The sequence below is a fragment of the Carassius carassius genome, chromosome 21 (assembly GCF_963082965.1).
Source record: "Carassius carassius chromosome 21, fCarCar2.1, whole genome shotgun sequence".
NCBI lineage: Eukaryota > Metazoa > Chordata > Actinopteri > Cypriniformes > Cyprinidae > Carassius > Carassius carassius.
The window spans coordinates 5,522,027-5,547,699 of record NC_081775.1 but is presented as its reverse complement, the minus strand read 5'-3'; the positions used below and the strand labels follow the sequence as shown (position 1 = coordinate 5,547,699).

Below are 25,673 nucleotides of genomic sequence, written 5' to 3'. Positions count from 1 at the left end.
TGTGTGTGTGTGATAAAGCCTATCTAAAATGTCAGGTTCAATCAAACACAACATCAGCATCCCGCAAACTTTGCACAGGCTCACACACCCTCCATTCAGAGGATGAGACAGGAAACAGATTCAGTGTCAAACCTTCATATGGCCCAAGAACCCAGAGCACATCCTCTTCCTTTTCTGCTCTGAATGATCCGCTGAGATTCATACGAGCCCCCATTATCTCCAAACCTGGAACAAGCTGGCTTCTCATACGAGTGACACTGGGTGCTTTCTCAGATAAATATCCCTGAAGGCTTCTGATGCCACATCTCCTCCAACTGTCAAGCTTAAATGTATATATTTATAAAGTCCTGCTCCCATCAGTCAGTGATGAAGCTTCAGCATTCATCTGATGGCAGGAGATGGTTTAACCTGCGCTGCTGTGGCGACGGCCCGGCGGGGGGCGCACATTCAGACGACAGACTCATCACTCACTAGCCATTTAATGCTCACTTCTCCACACCTCTCAAAGCTCGCATGCAATCTCCGCTAGTCTTTAGAATATTCCGGTTCATACTGAACTGAATGTCCATGAAGAGCATTTACAGTATACTGGTGATTACCTCAATGTGTCAAAGCAGTTTGACATCAGCAGGATGAAATGGACACTTTTACAGTTCAGATACTACTAATGAAGCGAAATGCAAGTACTGTTTTGTTTGATATATGAAGACTGGACCTTCTTGTCTTGTGACTGTCTTTCATATAATCATTGTTTTTATTTTTGTATTCACAGCAAATGCTGAATGATCATGAAACATCGTCTCAAGACAGCTGTATTAAGAAGGTAGGATTCTCTTTATGTCAATCTATCTATCTATCTATCTATCTATCTATCTATCTATCTATCTATCTGTCTATCTGTCTATCGGTCTGCCTGTCTATCTACAGGTATGTGTGTGTGTGTGTGTGTGTGTGTGTGTGAGAGAGGGCAGAATCAGCCCTGAGGTTATGTAATGAAAACATCTGCGCCAGATAATCTACAACATCATCCATCAGTTTTCTCACACCCCATCCTGTGTCTGTGTCAGACAGAAACCCCGTTGTTATTAGGAGAGCTGAAAGATTTCTTAAGTCAAATCCCAGCAGACAGACAAAGACAAGAAAAAGAGCTTCTTTCGTTTATTGATCCTTTGCTTTCAGCCTGTTATCCCTCCTTCACAACACAAACACTTGGAGATGCCTATCTGAGTCTGGCCATATCTGTCCAGAGCCGACACACACACACACACACACACACACACACACACACACACACAAGCGTTGATCTGAGTTCTTTTAGATGTAATCCACCACACTGTGTCCCAAAAGTGTGCATGTGTGTGAGATGTAAGCTTACAGTCAACTGACAATGATAGTACACGGAGACAAAGATTAATTATAGAAAATCAATGCGTTGTAATTGTATTTGAAACAGATCGCCTCCGGCATTGTGCCTGCATGGTCTGGCTGAATCTGAAAACATTTGGCTTTGTAAATGTAGGTAAAACAGGCGGCTGATGTTTTAATGGGAAGGAGATTTATGGCTCTTTTGACAGGCTCTCTGAGACGGTATCAGTGCTTTCGTGGCCCCTGCTGCGACCCATCTTTCATAGACTTTAAAAATGCTGTGTTATTTTAACTTGCACTGTTTATATCTAAGAGTGATAACGGTCTGATAGTACAATCATAACAATTTTTGTCAGTAAAAGCACCAATATTGAAATGTTGGCCAACAACGAAAAAAAAAAAAAAAAAAATCTGTTATTGCAATATCATATATGTTATAAATCTGGAATTACAATGAACATGTTGGTGGATATACAGTATATATGTTGTATTATGGTGGATATATATGTTGATTTATTGCCACTATCCTTCAAACCACTAGGTTTTACCCATTTGTCAGCTTATTTACAGTTTTTAGAAATGTAAAATATAATAACACTAAGTAATCACTTTTTATTTTATATATTTTGATAATTATGTTGTTTCATTTAAAAAAAAAAAAAATGTTATGCTGAGTGATGGTGAAATATTATTTCACGCATATTTTGACATTTTGTTTTTGAAGAAGTTCTATGAAATATTAAAGTTTACTCTTCATTTGTATTTAATAAGCTTTTTTATATGATTGTGAATTTAATTTGATGCATTTTTTAATTAATTGAATATATAGTTGTAGAATATTTAAGGGGAAGATGTATATTAAAAATCTTTCAAGTTTAGCTTCATGTTCCTCTTCTTCTTCTTCTTTTTTTTTTTAAACCACTGAGGTATAAAACCATGGCACATAAATAAATGAAAAAATAAAGGTTTATTTTTAAATGTAATTTTTTTCTTCACATTTTTAACTATGTAATTATTTATTATTATTATTATTATTATTATTATTATTATCAGCATCATCATCATTATTATGCTTAAATTAATTGGTAAATAAAAAAAAAATAAGTATGATATATTTTTAAGGTAGATTAAAGAGAAATGCTCTCACTCATGCCATGTGGCACATTGCACCACTTTTTTTTTCTTCTTCTTCTTTTCATGAAAAGGTGAAAGGAGAGTTGCTGTACCCGTTAACATCAGTAAAAGGGGGTCAGTCCGCAGGGAAAACGAATGTTATCTTAACTGAACCAGGCAAATCTGCTCCTGTAAAAATATAATCTCAAGCAACCCTGACAATTTATTGCATCTGATTATGCCCCCAAATACATTACAGGTCAGGAGGGGCATCACGCAGCCCTGAGCCGAGTTGCCTCAAATGTGACGATTGATTGATTATCATGATAATTTGTTTGAAATTATTATCTGGATATAATAATCACCACCATTCACCCCCTGCCTCGTGTTGCATTTTCATGCTCTCTTGTTCCCTCGTATAATGCTCCTCCATCAGAAATGGCCTCTGGTTATGGAGGCATAGTAACAGGGGCCTCCTGGTTGAGTCCTCAGGGGTTGGGGGGCCCCATTGATGAATGATGACCCAAAGGAGCCTGAAATCAGAGAGAATAAACAGGGGGAAGAAGAGAAGAGGAGAGGGACAGGGAAGGCTGGTAACTATCTGTAGCGGAGGGCAATTATACGCCAGGCCAGGCAGCCCCGAGGGCAGCAGATCGCTCTGAAGAATGCAGAGGGGTCCTGACCACCCAATACACTCACACACACACACATACGGTGAGACCGATGGGAAAGTAACAGAGAGTTTTTGCTTTTTCATGAAAAAGCATTAAGAGAATTTGACAAGCTAATCATGCGTCGTTTTACAAGCCTGATCTGAATGACAATCGCAAAATTACCCTTCATAACCAGATTTCAAAGCACATTAAATGTTTTACGAGCGCAAACACAAATCTAAGCGATTTGAGCACAGAACTAGTTTTGCGTCTGAACGCTTTTAACGACGCTTTTATAACTGTCACTTCAGGAGCTCTTTCAAGGGAAAGCAATTTCCACGCTGGAACATGCCTGTTCAATTAAAACAGAAAGCTTTCTCATGCACTCCAGCGCTAGACGTCTAAAAACACGGGAAATTGAAGACGTTTAGCCTTTTCTGTCACTACAAGGGGAGGAGGGCTGTGTAGAAATAATATTTGTGGTTTTTAGCATGACTATGAGAAGACTTAATGATAATATCCCTTCTCGGCCCCTGGCTCGGTTACATTTTAATGGCCGCTGACTGACAATCTTTCTTTCTGTGTGGCTGCTTGTTGAAGTGGCATGTTGTTTAGAAAGATACTTTCTCTTATTTGAGGAGAACGATCAATTTGGCCGTGTATGATTGTTTAGATACTTCTTCAGGTGCGATAGCTGCTCAAAAATTAAATCAGAATTGACCTACAGTAAAGTATCGTCAAAATGCAATAACTATAAAACTTTTTTTTTTCAACCTCTCCCGTCCAGCCAACTGAAAAAAAGAGAATGCTAATCCCAATCCAATCAATTCCCAAATAAAAAAGAAGATATCTTTAAATTCCCCCTATTATGGGTTATGAAAGGTTCATATGTTGGTTTTGGGAGTCCCCAACAACAGGTTAACATGCATGCAAGGTCAAAAAACAAAAGCAAAAAACAAAGACTAAATAAATTTCATTGTCTTATAATATGCATTTATTTTTACCTTATTTGCTCAACTACTCCCAAACGATTAGTTCAACGTAAATCCCTCCATGAATTTGCATTTGCATTTAGACCAATATGAAAAAACCAACAAGTGGGCAGCGACTTTTGACCATTTTTGGTGTGCTGTATGTAGGCTATGTGTGTTAATAAGTGTTTATATGTGAATGAAAGCCTATATTAAATTTGTTTCTCATAAAAAAAAACTTGGATTAAACCATTAATTCGTCTTTATGGACAATCTGAAGTGTTAAACTTTGATTTAAACGAAAGCTCAGAAATCTCTCAGATCTAATTAAGAATATTCTCATTTGTCCCTCAAAGATAACTGAAAGACTTTGGAACAAAATGGTAAGTTGATTTTTGGTTGAACTAAGCCTTTGACACGTAATAAAGTGCTTTAACCTTTTACATTTTGAGGTGTCATCTTCCAGACTTCCAATAATAGAGCATTACTGTACATTACACTCTTCTCTCTCTCTCTCTCTCTCTCTCTCTAATCGTAGGATTGATTTTATAATAATAATTATTGGACACCATGACATGGATGCTATCAAAAGGCCTATTCCTGCATCACGAGTCAAACGAATGAAAAGATACAAACATTGTCTTCAGACTGGCTCTTCGTCTTCTCAGAGCGCACACACGCATAGATACACGTACATAAAACCCCCTGAAATATGTGAAGGTTGTTTGTGAGGGCGGATACGAGACATTTTTTATCTGGCCTCTTATTCCCAAAGGCCTCTCCTGTCATAGTATCTCTCCACTTTGACAAGAACAGAAAACAAATGTCTCTTTCTACCACATCTGTGGGAATTGTCCTTTCCAGAGCAGAATGCTGTCATTATCCCTGATCTTCCCAACGTCCGCAGGACTAGACGCTCGGATACAGTGTGAAAAGTAAAATGTGTGTGTGAGAGAGAGAGAGATTGTGAAAGAGCGAGATCAGTGATTGAGGACGGAATGGTCAATTGTGGACAGAAGCCGGTCTGTGACGGCGCAGCTCCGCTCGGCTGTGCTGGAATTCAAGTGGGAGCGAGTGAAGAGGGACGCAGAGCAAATAGAAGGCTGCTGAATGAGCAGTATATTAACTATTTAAAACACCATCACTCTGTTTTCTCTCTATGATGTCTGAAGGGAACTTTCCTCAACTGTCTGCGAACAAAGACAGGATAAAGTGGCACGCTTTGTCTTTACTCAAAGTCCTCTTCTATTTCTCGGAGTGGGTGTTCATTAATTCAGTTGTGTGAATGAAGTCTGAGCCACTCTCATACGGTTTAATAACATGTGACCAGGCTGCTGTCGACATGGAAACCCTTTCTAAAGGCGTTATAGGTTTGGGACGGTTGGGGTGCCCTCGTGGTAATGGTGGTCTGGGACCCTCTCGTGCTCTTTCCGTAAGGGGGACGCATTTGTTTTTGCTGTCTCAGAGCGGGGAAAGCTGTGTCCCCAGGCCCATTTCTGGACTGCAGCTATGTGTGCAGTGGCCCCAAAACTATTTGAACACTAAACTCCTGAAATGTCACGCCGTTATGTAACAAAATAGCAAAGCAAGTGGCATTTATTTTAAAGAGAGATAGCACTATACACAGTTTGCAAGCAAAATAAAACGTATTTTGTTTGGTTTAAACGATTGATACTGGTTTAGAAAATCATTGTGACTCTTTGTGGTTGTCAAACTTAATAAAAGAAATATGTTATGAATAAAGACACTTTAACCTTTTTAAGTAGTTGATTTCTAGCATACATATTACTGGCATATTGGCTGTTTATAAATCACATATTAATGCATGACAATATTCCAGATCCCTTAACCCTAAAACCTTAACATAATTACTACAACAACTACATTACTTACTATCAATAATTTGCAAATAAGGGGTTTATTGAGAGAAAGATCTTAATTAATAGTGAATATGTGTTCCCTAATCTAAAGTGTTACCAAAAAAAAGAAAAAGAAAAATTCCCTTTGTCAAAAACATACTCTTCTTTTGGACTTTCTGTCATCAAATAATTAAAGATTTATTTTTGCAGAAATATTAAGCATCACAACTAAATTTCCACACTGATAATAAGGAATATTTCTCAAGCCCCAAATCAGTATATCAGAATGATTTCTGAAGGATCATGTGACACTGAAGACTGGATCGCTGAATCACAGCAATACTTAGAATTGTTGATATATTAAAACAGAAAATGCTTATTTTAATTTGTAACAAAATTACGCAATATCACCATTTCACTATCAATATACTATCAATAGAAAGAAAGAAAGAAAGAAATATTGCAGCCTTGGTGAGCATAAAAGACTTCCATAATTCACAGGCTTTAAGATCTTACAGGCTTCAAATATTGCCGTATATATGGACATACGTATATTCATAACACTCTTACTTTCTTTACATAAAATGGCTTTTGCAGCACATTAAACTCTCGTAATGTAATGCTGAAACTTGAGCGGAGTAAGAAAGAGAATGAGAGAGAATGATAAACAGAGGAATGAATGCCCAGGAGAGAGACTCTGCCAGTCTGACACTCGTCTGGAGGCTGTGCCCAACCATCTGAAGGTCATGTGAAAGCAAACCGCCTCGTTCCTGGACACACCAAATCACCAAATCTGGATCACTTCATCCAGCGCCAGAAAACAGTCGAAAGAAATGGGTCTACCAGAGACAGCAGAGGTCAGGGGAAGGTTTTAGGCCTGTTAGGAAAACGTTATTGCTCAGACGTTTCTCAGTTTCTCGTCAGGTTATTCACTGTTTTTCACAGTTTTCACTTTAGACATTCTTCTAACTATAAGTATCTTTGCAACCACATGTCAACTAACTCTTATTGGAGTATTAGTGAGTTAGGGTTAGTTATAAGTTGACATACGTGTAAAGTTACCCACAGTGCTCACACTTTATTTTAAGGTCCAATTCTCATTATTAGCAAACTTGTGCCTCAATAAACTTCTAATCTGCTGTTTATTAATAGTAAGGTAGTTATTAAGTTTAGGTATTGGGTAGGGTTAGGGATGTTTATAAGTACTAATAAACAGCCAACATGTTAATAATATGCATGCTAATAGTTAATCGTGAGAATGGGTCCCTATGCTGTTATATGTGTAAGCAGAATGTCTAAATAAAGTTTTACCAGCTTCTCCCCCATTCCCTCCCTAAAATCTCACTTTATTGATAGAATCCTCCATGCTAACAGGCTGTATTCATGAGCGGTTTCAATGTGATTTGGCTCACTGCTTTCGAATCCCAGTGTATTTCTGTCTGAGTATGTAATGTATTGATAGCATATATAAAATCTGCTACACAAGTTAACGCATTGTCTGAATCTAATTTTGGCACGCTGAAAATGTTTCAGACCTGCAATCCCATGGCCAGCTTTAGCTGGTTTCTGATGTCATGCTGCTTAACTGACCTCATTTCTTAGCCGTGTCAGTATTCCTTGATAAATGGTGTTTTTGAATCACTCTTATCTCTGTGAATTGTGTTGTCGCTAGCATGCTCACCACTCCACCGTCTTGCAAAATCCCTTTCAAAAGCAGATCCAGCTGAAGTTCACAAACAGCTCGTTTCTCATCCTTTTGTGGTGCCTGTCACCTCAGAAAAGAGCCCAAATCCCTGGTTTGTTTAGGAGATCATGTGATAAATGCTACGGCGACCCGAGAGTGCACTGCGGAGGCCGGACTCCAGCGCTGATCATGCGCTCTCACAAACCTTTTGTTTGCCGAAGAATCTGCGAAGGCTTTCTACTGTAGTTATATTTGCAAAGAAATAATAATCGTTATGAGGACGTTACTTATGTTTAGTATTGAGGGTTACGATGCTATTGATCTTCTCTTTACTCTGAAATGATGGCAAACAGAACTGAAGAATGATTACACACCCGATGGATCCTCAAGGAAAATAATGCAATATCATTTGGATCGGCATTTTTGTAGTGCAGAGCTATTTAGATTGTTTTTTTTAGAGATTTCACAGCCAAGATTTCAAAGACATGTGAACCATAAGATGAAAGGGGATGTTTTTACAATTATACTTAAAGACCTTTTAATTGCTAATCAATCAGATGGCAGAAGGCTTGTAGTAGACTGTTTACTTTTTGCATATCAAATATGACGCAGTAGGCTTTATCCACAGCTGCTGTTGAACAGGTGTTGCACATCAGAAATGTTAATACATCATGGAACTCTCTATTAATCCTTAGCGTCCATAACTAAAATTATACATTTGTATTAACCATTAATTGCATTTTACTTATAATATGACATATTATTAACATCTGATTTTGCAGCTTCAGATGGTTGTTGACGGGGAAATTGTTGACAGAAATGTGTAATTGTTGTCAGGAGGAGCTGTATTTGTATGTATTTGTGGTGTTTTCCATTAGAGTGGCGAGCGGTGCGATGTGTCTGTTTTATTGGACCGCACACATGAGCAGATAAACCCCTCTTGAAGCGGAGTGTTGTTCTAGAGGGATCCAGATGTGTGTGGATGTGTGGGTGGATGTTAACATGACTCCATCTGTGGCACACATGGGAGAGATCGTGTAGTAGTGGGAACGATTCAGGGTCACTCGCAGCCCGAGCCCTTGATTCTTCACAGGTTCTCTGTTATCAATGAGCCAAACTTCACACACACACACACACACACACACACACACACACACACACACACACACACACACACACACACACACACACACACACACACACAGAGAGAGAGAGCCATTAAAGCTACAATTGCACTTAACTGTTTAAAAATGGTTAGTCAGGGTTAAATTATAAATCACAAATTACTATTTTAACAACAACAATGATAATAATAATAATAATAATAATAATAATAATAATAATATAAATGATTAAGCACATCAAATTAGCAGTAAATTAGCAGTATATGTATATATATATATATATATATATATATATATATATTTTTTTTTTTTTATGTTATTTTTTTAATGTATATACATGTTATTGCAAATCAACTCTTTAATAGTTCGATGTTAAAAAAAGGTAACCTAAAAATTTAACATAAATTACTGTTTTATCAAAGTAAAAAGTTATTTAACATATCTGAATCTTAGCACTCTGTTTAAAAAAAAAAAAAGCATGTATTTCTTTCACTTTAACCAAATCATTCAAACAAATTTAACCAATATACCATATTATATATATATATATATATATATATATATATAAACTGTAAGTCTAACTAATTTGATTATACTTAAGAATTGAAGGCAACAGCTAAACCTATGTTTTTAGGTTGAAGTAGGTGTTTTTTTACTTGTATTTTATTTATTTGTTTTACAGTGACATACATCAATTGATATCAACAAAACAAATTATGTATGGATTAAATTGGATAGAAACAAGGTAATAAATGATTAATTGATGAATCATTTTGTAAAAGTGCTACTTTAGAGAAGCAAATTGTTTGGAAGAGAAGGAGTAACTGGTCTTAAAATCCTGATGATCATTAGTTAATCATTTTTTTTGTTAAAATTCATATCCAAATGTCAGACTTTCATAACATGTAGTTTATGAATGATATGAATTTTACCACATCAGTAGAACAATTTGATTCCATGGCATGGTGCTTGTCACATTTTGTGCTCCTGCTTTCCCAGAAATCTGTAAAAATCCAGTTACCGAACAAAAGCGGTCCTTGTTCGGGGAAATAAAGCAGCACAAAAACAAAGACGCTGTGGATGGAATTAGTCAGTACGAACATGGGGAGGTTTAAAGCTTTCGCAGTTCAGATGTGTTAATAAAACAGGGATTCAGTCCCCTCCTCAGCATTTGGGCTTTGAGGGTTTAATCTTTATTATGGCGCATTACCCCACCGCGAGCTCTCTGGTCCCGCCTGGCACTGCAGAGCCGCTCAAATGAACTGTTAAATAACTCCACCTAATCCTGAGCCCTGAAACAATAGGTGCTTGGAACATCCATTTTCCATCCATCAATCAAGCGCTTAGGCTTTGGAGATTTATCATTAATTATACAAGTGTCGGGCGTCCCGGGACAACCTCGCTAGAGTCCTGCAAAGAAGGCCTGAGTGTGAGCGAATCAGATCAGCTGATGCTAACAGTGTGTTTCCATAAGAGAGCTGTTGATCTGATCCAACATCAGCCTTTGTGTCTTTGATCTTGTCTTTGTTTCTTTGTTTCATCCTCTCAAATAAACATTTTGAAGTCATTTTTTCATAAATATTAGCACATAATTAAGCCTCCAGCTAATCTTTAATGTGCTACTTAGAATTTTTTTTTTTTTTTGCAGAAATTTCAACAAATATCAAATTCAATCTATATATATTAATATATATAAAAAATATGCAATTCAATGATCAGTTTTTATTATGTAAAATTAATGCAACCGTATTGACATTTAAAGATTGTTGATAAACATAATAAAAAAAGTTATTAAAAAAGAGACATTATCTTCAGTTAGCATTAACATTAGCTTCAATTAAACATTAATGCCTCAGTATATAAATAAAGGTAATTAAAGTTTTTTTTCTCTCTCTCTCTCCTTCTTCTTAATAAAAGTTTCTTTCTAATTAAAAATGGTTATTTAGATTATTCATATGTTCTTCACATTAATAATAATGATAAATAAAAAAGGAAATGTTCACTAAAAGGTCATTTGGAGAACGCAAAAGTGTTCTTTTTTTTTGGCAATTGCAACAAACAAACAAATTAATGCATAAAAAGTGAATGCATAAAAAAACAGAACCTTTACTTTAAGAGTGTAAATAGAGTGAATAGAGAGATATATTGTAAGCCAAATTTAGCAGTATTTGTACAATACATTTTTTTATAATTAATTATAAAAAAAGAAGGGGGAAAAAAGCATATTTAGTGAGATAGAACTAGAATAGAAAATAAAACAGAGATAGAAAAAATAATAGAAAACATTAAAAATATATAATATAATATAATATAATATAATATAATATAATATAATATAATATAATATAATATAATATAATATAATAAAAGATGAATTATGATCATGATTAATTGCATCCAAAAGAAAAGTTTTTGTTTATATATTGTACATATGTGTACTGTTTATATTATGTATATATTATATATATATATATAAACACAAACATACTATATATATTATGACAATATTTATGTTTATACATTTATATATTAATATTCTTATATTTTATAATATATATAAATATATTTAATATATAAACATAACACATTTTCCTTAAATATATACATGCATGTGCTTGTATTTATATAAAAATAATAATTATACACAGTACACACACATATATAATGTAAAAAAAAACCTTTTATTTTGGGTGTGATTAATCGCGATTAATCATTTGACAGAGCTATAATATATATATATATATATATATATATATATATATTACGGAGCCCTGCACATGACGTGCAAGAAAAACAAAAAAAAAAATCGTTCGCACGATTTACAAATTTCGTTTCCTCGATGTACTAACACATGCACACGATTACTATGTAATTCTCTCGATTTACGAATTCGATCCTTCAATTTGCTAAATAATGCACACATTTTATAAATCAATGGAACAAAATAGTAAATCATGCACACAATTTGGCACACTATTTATATATATATATATATATATATATATATATATATATATATATATATATATATATATTTACAAATACAAATACATATACATATGTATTAGACGTGTATTGACATGTTTAAAAATTAGCATTAGATATTAATGTGCATTTATTTTTATTTATTTTTCGTGTGAGTTGCGTTTTGTGTTATGACCCACCTAAAATATTTTATTTAAAGAAATCAAGCCAAGTTTGTTTTGCCTCTAGGATGGAAACATTCATTTATGCAAATGAACAGTTGCAGCCTTTTTGTTAATTAGGACATAATGATCAGCGTCGGATACACATAACCTCGTGACTCTCAGGGTGCGAAAGGCCTTCATCACCACAAACACAGATCATTTAGTGTCACAAACAGCAGGCTTCATTAAATAAAGCCACGCAGAGGAACAGGACGGTCTGAATATCCGCCAGTCATTAGGATAATTAAAGAGGAAAAGCAATTGAGTAAACAAGGTTGTTAGGCTGTCACCCCTAATTAAGCCATTAAAGTGAGGAGGGGAGAGAGTGTCGTGTTAATTACCGACTGCTCGTCGACACTGGAATTATCTGATTGAGAAACAATGATTAGCCGAAGCAGGGGGCAGTGAGGGGAGAGATGCTCGGGACAATACCCCCGTCTCCTGTCTTTCACTTCATCCCCAATAATCCCTTCAGTCTGTGAAACAGCCCTTTCACATTATACACAGCTATGATGAAAAGAGAATAAAGACCATGAAGGCTTTTCAGACTCGCTTAAGTCCTTGGCATCATGTTCTGCTGAATAAGTATATAAGTAACAAATATTATTTGATTTCCTCTGAAGGTTTATAGTCTCTCTGTACCTCTCTCTGTCTGTGGAACAAATAAATGAATCAAATTATAAAGACCGGACACAGAACAAAAGCAGATGGAAAAAATGCTAATTCTCCCTTAATGCAGGCATTATCATATAAAATGTGCTATTACATGATGCGATGCAGAACATTAGTCAGGAAATCACAAAGACCCCAGTGCAATAATTCACAATACAGAGCAATACAGACAAAGCACCGCCATTTATTTTGATAGAAGCGCTCCAGCAATTCCACCTGTAAGGCCTTCCTACTGTATCATTCTGTGTGTGTGTGTGTAAAGGAGACGTTTTACATTTGCAGGCCTTTTTAGCAAAAGAGAAATGAATGTAAAATGCAGTGTTTTTTATTTGTTTGTTTGTTTGTTTTTTGTCTGTATCTGTAAATGCACATTGCAAAAAATATATATATCTTTTATTTTTATTATCTCAAAGGGATTGTTCACACACACACACACACACACACACACACACACACACACACACACACACACACACACAGTCATAATTTCTGTCATCATTTACTCAAGATGTGAGTGTGAGTTTCTTTCTTCTTTTGAACACAAAAGAAGGCATTCTAAAATAAAATAAAATAAAATAAAATAAAATAAAATAAAATAAAATAAAATAAAATAAAATAAAATAAAATAAAATAAAATAAAAAAAAATAAAAAATTAATTTAATTTAATTTAATTTAATTTAATTTAATTTAATTTAATTTAATTTAAAAACGAAATAAATAAACATCATCAAGGATTAGCGGCTGTTTGGTTACCAACATTCTTCAAAATATCTTCTTCTGTGTTCAGTCGATGAATGAATCTCGTTCAGGTTTAAAACAATCTGCAAATATTGACAGGATTTCCATTTTTGGATGAACTGTCCCTTTAAGTCGTTTTGCATCTGAAAGAAATGTTTCTTGATTTAAGAATGTTTAGATATCTGTCCTGGAAAACATGACAGAAATATTAATAGGATGATTTTTGCAGTGCATTTCCGGTGTGTTTGACAGAGTTTTCCAGGTGCTCAAAGCACACAATTTTCTGCCTACACCCACAACTCAGTAAAAGTGCCTTCATTTACAAGAAAAGATGATTAGTAGGTAAATTTTCATCTTTGATCACAATAATGCTTCCTCGGAGTTATCAGACCTTCATAAGGCGCTTTACCACCCCTTCCCTTTTCTCATTACACAGGATTTGATTTAAGATCCCATAATGGCAACGGCGGCTTGACAAACATGACTTCTTAGCAGGTGATTTGCGTCAAGTATTTTCTGAACCAGCACATAAATGAATTAGCAATAAAATGGACTTAGAGCCCTAATAGCAGGGGTTCCCATTATGGCAGGTCTAATCACTAAAGAGATGCCATTCAATTGCCTGGAGAAGGCGCGTTTTTGGGCGGATTTCATAAAGTAACACGTTTGTAATGGAAGGCGCGCTGCTTGAGCCGAAGCGCGGGAAGCTTTTCTGTACATGTGAGTTTTGATTACCGCTGGCAACAGGCTCTTAGCTCGCGCTGGAGGCAGGGGCCGAGCTGAAAGGGTCCCAGCGTGCGCACGCTGCCTCTGAAATTACGGCGGCCCAGAAAGTGCTTCTCTGCATTTAAAGTGCATTTAATCAGCGGCCGACTTTTTGATAGTCAAACAATAGTTAATTACAGTAGCACCTGCCTGAGAGGTCGGGGTGGATCGTTGTTAATGAGGGCCGTGCGGCGCCTGCATCTTTTCCAGGAATATATAAAACTCCAGGGATGCACTGCATGGCTTCCTCGGCCCGCCACTTCCACGCGTCGCTCACTGTGAGGTGATTGACGGCAGAGACGGGGGAGAGAATGGAGAAATGGACTTTGATTCCATCTCTTGTGTTTGGAGAAATTATATATCTTTGCTCTCAACTTCAGACAGAGAGAGAGAGAGACTGAGAGCGGGGGTTGGAGGGAAGGACGGCTCGCTTCCAGAAGTTGGTTTAATGTTCATTTTCTCTTTATTTGTAGCCCATTTCCTATGATAGGTATTTAAAATTGTGAAACGTTATACGGTTTATTTCAAGGTCAGTCACACTTGCATGCTTGAAACCAAGTCCAGTTACAAGTGAGTTTATGTTTCTTAGCTTTTTTTTTTTTTTTTTTTCAAAACTCTCTTAAATTGGAATAATGAAATCATCAAAATATTTTCTATGTAAGATAAACTACCTTTCACAAGTTTTTATTTATTTATTTATTTATTTGAAATTAAAACTCATATACTATTGGTCATATATATTCATGCCACTGAAGAGTGGAGTAATTTAGCTTTGCATAACAGGAATAAATTTACCCTACTATTTCATCCAAGTAAAAATTAATACTTCATAATTTAAAGAAATTGATACTGTTGTCTGTTTTTGTTTTTATTTTTGCAAGGATGCATTAAATCAAATTGACAGTGAATATATTTATAATATTGCAATATATATATATATATATATATATAATAATTTTTAATAAGCAAATTAGCATATTATTGATAGATTTATAGAGTTCTGAAGGATCATGTGACACTGAAAACTGGAGAAATAATGCTAAAAATATTTTATTGCATGTTTGATCAGCTGTGATGGGCATAAGTGAGGAAAAATAAAATAAAAAAATCCACTGATCCTAAATTTGTAGATTTTAATTAAAAGTTTCAACTGCTGTATAATTTTGATAACTGTGGGGATATTCACATGCTTTAAATGATGTATATTTATGCATTTTGTACAATACAGTGTTTTATTAGCTTACCTTTATGTTGACAATTAACTACATTTCGATAATGCTTTTTTTGTAGCAAGACCTCAAAGTGTGCTTCTGTTTGAAACGTAACTTTCAAAAATCTATACCAGAAGAAAAAAAAAACTTGTCATGAGAAATAGCCACTGAAATAAATGGGGTGACAACTTGCCCCTTGTCCATGCGTGGCGATCTTTTGAAAACGATTGTAAGCCTCTTCGTAGACAATGTAGTTAGTGATAAAAAATGAGCCATTCTTCCCTTCCTGTCCCCCAAGGCTGGAGAAAATGAAGAGAGAATGGCTATTAAAGGCCAGTTTGATAGTGTGCACATCATGTCGGCCGTGCCAAAGCAAGATGCGCTCGGCTGGACACCAGATGAAAGTGTATTAAAGACGACCTCTGTGTCAAACACATTGATCAAAACAACTGCCAAACACATACACACACACATATTAACTCCATCCAAAGAGGGCAGCCTGTTCTTAAAGCCACTGATCAGATGTTTTGCACATTTGTTATGTACTCTTTGAAGCATGCTTGCTCACAGACCTGCTGTATATATGTCTGTGTGTCTGTGCTGGAGTGAGATATTAGCCATTCTTTCCTCTGTCAGGATACTCTGACCTCTCTCATTCATTCATGTTTCATTTGTTTGACCCTGACCCCCCTCTCCAGACCCCCGTGCGGTGCTGTAATCTATTTTTCTCTTCTCTATTGGTAAGCATATTTGCCATTGCCAATCAGGTTGATTGATCATCAGCAAGGCCGCAGGTTTGGCAATCAGCTGGGTTGTCCCGGCCGCCGCAATTTCCCAACAGACACGCAGAGCTTGACAGCACAATAAACTGGCTATTCATCAAAGTGTCCCACACTTGGACATCAGATCTGCCCCGGGGCCCACTCTCATACCCCATAAACTGTGAGGGCCAGCGGTGAAGCGTACGAGTGTGTACTCACCTCTCGTACAGCGGGGTTTGTGTGTGTTTGTTCGGACAAAATCATTTAATGTATCATTGAAGCAAGAAAAGTCCTTACAGGTTTTTGATATTATTATGTACAAAATCTTCCACATTCCTACAAACACCAGGTTTCTGACAAGACCTTTTTTTTTAATCATGTATCATTTAGCATTATTAATCATCATGTCAGAAACATTTTATAGTAAACCATGCTGTTATAAAAATAAAAAAAACTATAATAATGATATGATACACACACACACACACATACATATTTTTAGATGGCAAGGACAGATGACTAAAACTTTGAAATTACTAGTTAACTATTTTCTGCTCATAATAACCATATTTGGTAACACTTTAGAATAGGTAACACTTGTTAACTTATTACTAAGATATTTCTCTCAATAATTTCTTAGTTTGCTGCTTATTAATAGTTAGTAAGGTAGTTGTTAGGTTTAGGTATTGGGTAAGATTAGGGATGTAGAATAAGGTCAAGTAGAATAAGGCATTAATATGTTCTTAATTAGCATTAATACATGGCTAATAATCTAGTAATATGCATGCTAATATGCAGCTAATAGGTGTTACCTATTCTAAAGTGTTACCCAGTATTAACATTATTATGTATATTGTTTAAAACATAAAAACATCTGATTGTACCTTTTAGTATTCATCAAATTGGGCTCAAATGATGAAATAGTTAATAGTTAATTTAATTTAATTTAATTTAATTTAATTTAATTTAATTTAATTTAATTTAATTTAATTTTATTTTATTTTATTTTATTTTATTTTATTTTATTTTATTTTATTTTATTTTATTTTATTTTATTTTTTAATTTATTTTATTTAAAAAAATAATAGAAGAACTATTTCAGGCTTCCCCGAATACATTTAAGTAAACTTTTTTATTTATTTTTATTTATTTTTATTTATTTTATTTTATTTTATTTTTTCTTATAGCATGAAGAACACACATGAACTGAAGAACCTTTTTTTCCCCATAGTGTGAAGAACATAGATAATCTTTTCTTCGTTTCTTAAATATAATGCACCTTTTGTGCACTGGAAACATTCTTGGATGCATAGATTCCAATAGACCATTACTTTTAGGAATGTAGGTTTGGGACGACATGAGGTGACCTATTTCATAAATGTGTCTGATTGTGTGTTCAAATGCTAATGCAGGTGCAGCTATTCTTCAGCAGGAAGTCCTTCAGTGATACTTCCGTGCCTCATTCCAGCAAACGATTCAGCCCTTAAAGCAGTATTGACTGAATGGGACAGAAGATGAATGATGGCTCTAATGTGATATCCACACACAAAGAGGTCATGATAATAAAACATTTATCAGACGTCTATTACTTACACACACACACGCTCACAAAGACACAATGTTCAATCCAAACAGAGCTGTAGGGAAGGGCAGCAGTCAGGGAAGAGAGTGCATCTCAAAGCATTGTTAGACAATGGCCCATGTGAAGGGGAGGGACATGAAAGTGTGTGCAGAAAGAAGATATTGGAGAAAGAAAGCAGTTTTCTGAGCTTTTTGAGGGCGTCCTGAGAGTTAAAGAATGCCAACGCTCACCTAATCGGCTGTGTTTTATTGCACATGGTGCAGTAGGGATGCCAAAAGAGATATTCATGGACTTATTCCCTCTCTTCTGCTTGATCTTTGGCATTTTGTGGTTGTTTAGACACTGTCGTCACAGGAACACATGAATCTGCCAGGGCATGCACACTTAGTCAAGACAAAAGTTCCTCCATTGACCTGGTCAGCAAACCTAGTCAAACAGAGCCGTTGCTCTTCAGCTGGAGACTAATGAGATCTTAAAGCACACCAACCACGAGCCCCAGTCCTCTCGGATCCACAGCAATGAATGGTTAGCAAAGCTCAGCACGCTGACTAATAAATACATTTACTGATTAGAAAGTTACCTTAAAGTAGGAATTCACATTTTGATCAAATATAAGCAATAAGGCTATGTGTTACTAAAGATAGTCTATTATAGCATAACCTAGAGTGATTTACTGCTTTTATGACAAAGAAATTCCTGAATGATTCCTGAATGAATAATTCAATTTCAACACAAACAAAAATTTCATTGAATTTTTAAAATGGTTACATTTAAAAATAAAAGTTAATTCTACAAGTGTTGTATAGTCATATACACTAATGTTCAGAATGGGTAAGTAAGAATTTATTGAAAAATAATATTTTTATTCATTAAGGACACCAAATTGATCAAAAGTGACAATAAAGATATTTAATAATTATATATATATATTGAAACAAAATATATACTATACTATGAAACAAAACAAAACATTTTTATTTTGTATTTTTTTACATATTTGAGCAAATCAGCATACAGTAGTTAGAATGATTTCTGAAGACTGGAGTAATGGCTGCTGAAAAATCAGCCTTGCCATCACAATAATATATTATATTTTTAAAAAGGTTAAAAATTTAAATATTATAATTACAGTGTGTTTTTGTTCCAATAAATACATCCTTGGTGAGCATAAGAACTTCAAAATCAAACCAACCCCAAACTTTTGAGTGGTGGTGTACTGTACTCAGCAGCTACTGTAGATAAACAGGTGTTTAGTGTCAGAGTCTCTGTACGTTTCTAGTTATGATATACTGTCAAAGAACAATTAAAAGTGATATTCCAGTGGACTTCCAAATGTTTTAAAAAGCAGCTGTGTGAAAATGAATGGCTGTTTACCAGTCAGGAGACTCTGAGCACTGACTTGGCTGCCGTTTCCTTGTTTAGTAGCAGAGGGCATGTTATATGAGCAATCAGGATATGGGGGTTATCCTGGATGACCTGCCTATTGAGTCCCATTCCTCATATGAGCGCTCTGAAGAGCTCAACAGTGGTGTCAGGGGAAGAACATGTCATAAAATGCCTTACGTAATATTGCTTGAATTCATAGAGATCTTGCTCCAACTCTATTCAGTGTGCTAGTCTACACTGATTATTCAAAGCGGGAAACAACATTGTTTCAATTATTGTTTTTGGTTTGATTTTAAATAATACCTAGCATGAAATTTTAGCATGAGAAATTGTATCCTAAAAAATATATTTTGGAAATTAAATTTGGTAAATTTCTTGTATCTGCAGTATTTCATACAAATGTATATTCAGCACACAAGTCTGCACTAATCATTTAAATTGTGATGGTAGGAGAAACCGGGAAACAAATTTCAGTGATATTGTTTGTTTTGGGGTTTGTTATGAATGCCATTTTTGTTTTGTTTTGTTTTGTTTTGTTTTGTTTTGTTTTGTTTTGTTTTGTTTTGTTTTGTTTTGTTTTGTTTTGTTTTGTTTTGTTTTGTTTTGTTTTGTTTTGGTTTTGTTTGGTTTTTGTTTGCTTAGTTTTTTCTTGTTTTGTCTTTAGCAATACATTAAATAATATAAGGTGCAATTGAACATGGGAATTTTAACCCCCATGTCTTGCAGTATTATGCATGCTATCTAGCTTGCTATTCTGGGCTAATAATTTGAATTGTGATTGGAGGAGAAAATGGGAAACAACATTCAGTCGTGAATCTATTTTGGAAAGTATATTGATAACTTTCTGACATTTGGCAATATTTCATTAAAAAAAAATAAAAAAAAATAATAATTCAAGAAATTACATGTAGAGCAATACATGTGTCTTTCCCAGCTATTTCTTAAACAGTGTTCAACAACAAACAGACAACATTGTAGCCCTAGTGTTTCTAAAAAGGAATGGGATATATAGTGAATCTGTGGGGTGCGGGGTCTGGGTTCAGGACCCAGCAGGTTGACATGTGCTGAAGAATCTGTGCGCTCACAGCACTCGGGGCCATTCTCTCTCCACTTCCTGTGGTCTCACCGGGAGGAAAGGTCTGTTTGTGTTGCTACGGAGACGTGCTGAAAGGGACTGGGACCTCCCTCCTGTCGACTCTCCTCCAGAGCTGCATATTGTTTTTTTTTTTTTTTTTTTTTTTTTTAACGGTTTCCTCGCTCACAGAGAAAAAAGGAAAGCGGAGTGGCCGTGTTTCAAACAATCGCAGGAGGCTACAATTAGTTTGTGTATTATGATAAGGCATGACAAGGCAAGATGGCGAAGTTCTCGTCCCAAGCCCCCTTAACAGTTTACTTTTCATTAGACAGCAACAACAGTATAAACAAACGTCACAGAGGAAACCCTAAACCCCTCGTTCGCTCTGTTTACTTGCATCCACGTTATGACATCACTTTCAAACATGATACTCATGTCTCACGGCTCGACTGAACACAGGTATGGCGCTCCGACTGAAGGTCCTTACCCTCGAATGTTCAGTTGGCTTTATTTGTGAATTTCATTGAGTTTGGGGACTTAATGTTTAGAATTTTGGGATTGTAAAATTGTGTGTGTGTGGTGAAAGGCAGCAGCTCGGTTGCAGGAAATCCTGCTGTGCACAGGCGCCCTCTATTGCCAAAGCCCAGTGTGTGTGCTGGATTGGTCATGGGGACTGAACCACTACGCCTTATACAGCATAAAACCAGCACTATACTAAAGCAATGTGCCATAAAAACCAGATACGCAGTTCTGCAGTGCAAGTAAACAAAGCACTTCTCCATCCCACGCTGTTGTTCTGCTGTGTTGTATGGACTGTGTACTGGTGCGATGTATCATATTTTCCTGTTGAATGTCTGTAATGGACTTACAGTATCCCAACAAATTCAGATACCAAAACAAACAGCTACAACAGGCCAGCTAACGCTCTCTAGAACAATGACAGAGAAGTAACAGAGGATGTTTTGGATAAAACATGCATGTCTGAGCAGTGTTACGCTCAAAATCTGTTTAGACAACTGCTGAATGTTTGGCTTTCCCCCGCTGCGCCCTGAAAACGATACAGTGAATGTGGCTCTTACAAATTAGCCCCCCTTAGCTACCATTCAACACTTTCTGATCTCAGTGAAGCTGCCTCACAGCCTGCGCTCACTTCAAGACATGCTCTTCTTCTCATCATGTTATGCTAGTATTCTAGAAATAAGAACAGTAGAGCATTATTGGCAGAAGTAGGAATGCTTACTTTCTCCACAAATTATATTACACTATAAACAATGCAAGGACAACTTATCCCCCATATGGTCCTTCTTTTTGTTGGTTTAATATTTATTATTTTAATAAAATGAAATCATATTCAGAAACAAGAATGACACATACTGTATGTGAATTTTTTATTATTATTATTATTTTATATCTAGCCCTTATATCTAAGGGCTAATTTCATCAATATACTCAAGATTATTTATAGGTTTATTTATTGATTGTCTGCTTGAAGCGAAGTATTTATGTAATACTTTGTGCGCATTCTATTACAAAAAAAGATATGATATATATCTATATAGCCCTATTTTCACTCTAAATAATTTACATAATTTTTACTGATTTAATATTCATTATTTAGCAAAAATTCAACAATGAAATAAATATATAAATAAACGTTTGACAATTTTCTTTCTTTGTTTTTATTTTTTTTATTTGTATTTTTTTATGAAATACTAATCTGTAAAATCCAAGGACTAATTTCATAAATATTATCACTTATATTCATTTATTTATTTTACATTATTATTATTAATTTACAGCATTCAGTCCCATATTTTTTATTTTATTATTATTCATTTATTTATTTTTTTCATAAGTGTGTTCTTTTCTTTTGGTTCAGACTTTAATTTTAGTATTTAATTCCTTGTGACAGTCGAAGCAGAGATTTATGTCTAAAACGCTGTGAAGGAATAACTGGTTGCACTGATACCTTCATGCTCAGCCTCTATAAGTGAAGGTTACAAATGCTCTTAAACGAAAGAGGAAATTGAGAGTTTAAATCGTTGCTGGATTTTTTTTCTCTGTCTCTGTCTGTGCACAAGTAGTATTATATTGCGAGATGCAGGTCTGTTTCAGCATGAGGGAGATTGAGAGGCGTGAGAAAGCCATGTGAATTTCTTCCCCCTCGTCTAAAAGAACCTCTCTTTTATCAGCTCTTGCTTCGACAACATACCCGTTGATATTTCACTGTTTCTCTGCGGCACACATTGTCCCTGCCAAATCCGCTTTATTTAGCCATCTCTTTCCTCGACCACACATCTACAAAAGTTGTTTCGGACTCCCTGCGTTCTCCACATACTTTACCTGTGTTTGTTGTACCTAATATCTCAAATCCAGGGATACTTGTTCATGACATTGTTGTGATGTCGAAGCTCTGTGTGCTGCAGTCCAAATTTGTGGTTAACTCAAGATGGTTCTTTTTAGTTTGGGGAAGGAGGAAGAGTATGAGGCAGGGAGAGGGAGGCAGTTTTGAGCAGGGGGTCATTGAAGGTTTTGTTAACCCCTTAACCACAATAACGTTCGTCTGCAAACTAGTGAATTGATTTCAATTCAAACTGCAGGCAGAGTCATTTGGTTTGTGGTCTGGAAGGAGAGAACACACACACACACACACATGCACACACACATGGAGTCAGTGATTAGGGAATTGTTGCATTGGGCTGCATGTTTGCATCTGACACAGGAATGCATTATTTATACTAGCATGATGTTGGTGCAGCCACTCCAACACGTGTAACTCATTCAGACACCAGTAAAATTAGATATGTGAGAATGTTGCGATGAGCCTGACAGATATTACTGAGATTTACAGTACATGTGCTTTCTGAGGGAATGGTAGCAGACGGCAGTGTTAAATGAACTGATACATATGTGTTAGATATGCATCTGCGTATCCCAGTAGCCCCTGCAGCTGCCGGGACACTGATAGAGTAATAGACGGAAATCAGACACAGGTAAGTAAGCTATAAGCCCACTGAGCACACTGACAGAACCATCACATTCTCATAATTTCACATATATAAATCTGGTGCCATGACCCGGATCTGAGGTTGATCTCAAATCTGTAATTTAGAAAAGATTTTTTTTTTTTTTATGTACTGGAAAACTTGGTGTCTATGTGTTTGGCATTGTGTGGCTTTTATATATTACTATTTGTTTTTAATGTTTCTGAAATGCACACATCTACCTGGATATTTCCTTAAGATGATAAATGTCACCCTATATTACACCCATCCCTGAAAGGGAAGTGCCTTTTTTCGGTTATGAACCTTTCGTACAGCTTTTTTTTTTGTATGCATTACGAGTTTAAGTGTGCATGAAAGTGTTGTTAGTTTAGAAAATGATTATGAACATCTGCCAAACAATTCAGCACTCTTTCCAAAAAAAGAACAGAAAGAAGTCATCAAGCCATTAAAGGTGAGTTTACCTCAGGCTGGAACATAAGAAATGAAATCCGATCTCCACACATATTTGTTTGACCCTTTACCTTCATCAGTCCAACATTATTAAAATGTAAATGTCATCTTTTTGGTGGAGGTGTGAAATGTGGGAGCCAATTATTGGATTTTTTTTTCTTTTTGGCCAAAGTGATAAAGTCAGCAGACTTTATGCTAATAATCTGGCTTCCTCGTAGTGCAGTGTAAGGGCAGTGATGCGTTTCCTTTTCTCTCTTCCCTTGAGGTACCGTTACCTCACAGTGGTGCAAGTAATTGAATCAAGTCAATGCCGATGCACCCCCCTCCATCCCAACTTCCCCTCCCGAATCCCCTCACTCAAAAAAACTGATGTCTGCCACTGATGAGAGCCAGATGTGAGAGCCAGTGGGCCCGTATAGCGGCCCGTGTCTTAAAAGTCCAGCATCATTCTGATGAAGGATATATCTTCATTGAGGAGATGGGTCGCCCATTACTTCGCCAAAGGAAATCGAGTCCCACATGTGTGCGGTTGAGCGTGTGCGTCTGCGCGCCCCTTGTTTTATGAACAGTAGAAGGCGGCTGACACCCATCCTGTTTCTGGCAGCTTGGCGGGTCTGGATCCAATCCTGTAGTGCTCATTAAAGAGCAGAACCATCTCTACACTCATCCTTTAATGAAACACTGGCAGGGTGTGTGTGAGGGGGGCCGGACGGGACGGGTCACTCTTCAGCAGATGTGTGCTAGAGCACAGGCGTACCTCAGCCCAATAGCCAGAGGCAAGTTAGGTTTACAAATCATGACTTGCTGTTTTTATTATAACTCATACACTCTTAAAAATAAAGGTTTAAATGGGTGTTTTTGCAGTGATGCCACAGAATAACCTTTTATTTTTTCAGAGAATCTTTCAGTGAACCGTTCCTAAAATAACCATTCTAAAGGAAATTTTTAGAATTTGAAAGGTTACATGGATGTTTAAGGTTTTTCAGTGAACTGTTGACGCTTTTAAATAGCCTTAATTTTTAAGAGTGTAATACTGAGAAGAACAAATAACTGCAACGAGGAATATCTGCATGAGTAACCCCAGAAGTTCCTGCACCAAATAGTGCCACATCAAATGGACGGTTTAGACAACTTTATAGCTGAAGTGACTGACTTTTTTAATGAATAATCCATACAAGTGCTTCGCCAAAAACACAAGCCTCACATTTCAGCTTTTAAACCCATCAGCTTTCCACTGGAAATGCATTACTGTACACATGCTGGCTGTGTGTTTACAAACGAAGGCACAAGACAATATTATTTTCTGTTGCAATCGGTGCTATTTTAGTATCAGTGAAATATTATAGTTTTTGTTAATAGTTTGAATCTAAATTTTAGATTTTTAGTTTTCACTTGAAAATTTTTAGATTAGTAATTTATTGTGTATTTGTTATGTTTTTTATGTTTACATTAAAATACATTTTAAAAGTATTATTAAACTAAACAAAAAAGTTGCTCACATTAATTCTTATTTTTATTATTTCAGTTAACGTTTATCTTCTGATAATATCTTCAGTTATCTTCTGAAAATATATGAGACAGTTATTTTAATCGTACGTTGTTAACCCTTTTTAGTTTATTTATTGTATAATAAATAAGTAAATGAAAATAATAATAATAATAATAATAATAATAATAATAATAATAATAATAATAATAATAATATTTTTTGCGAAGTTTGAAGTTTGTCAAAATATGTCAGGAACATGCCCGACTCATTTCACAGGTATACAGATAGATAGATAGATAGATAGATAGATAGATAGATAGATAGATAGATAGATAGATCTAAATAGAATTTCTTTGATTTTTAATTTGATTTTGTAATGAAATCGGACTTGGACACGTTCTTGACACGTTGCACTGTCTGAGAAGAGCCGATAGGAACCTGGTGCTGAAAGGAAGGTGTTATCAGCACAGCATGTTGATTACAGCTGGCATTCCTAAATCTGCAAGAGTGATGTCTGATTGCAATTAGGTGACTGGGACATCTCTACATCATTCACCATATGCATCCGATTAGCCTAAACC

At 35.7% G+C, this 25,673-nt stretch overlaps 1 protein-coding gene across 7 annotated transcripts in view; it reads left to right on the top strand.

The window, feature by feature from the left end:
- Nucleotides 1–25,673, top strand: part of prdm16 (PR domain containing 16) — a 216,118-nt gene that overhangs the window by 103,198 nt on the left and 87,247 nt on the right. For all 7 annotated transcript variants that reach the window (XM_059503078.1, XM_059503077.1, XM_059503076.1 and 4 more), the window contains exon 3: nucleotides 773–823. In XM_059503078.1, coding sequence (XP_059359061.1) covers nucleotides 773–823 — 51 coding nt within the window. The remainder of the gene's footprint in view (nucleotides 1–772; nucleotides 824–25,673) is intronic.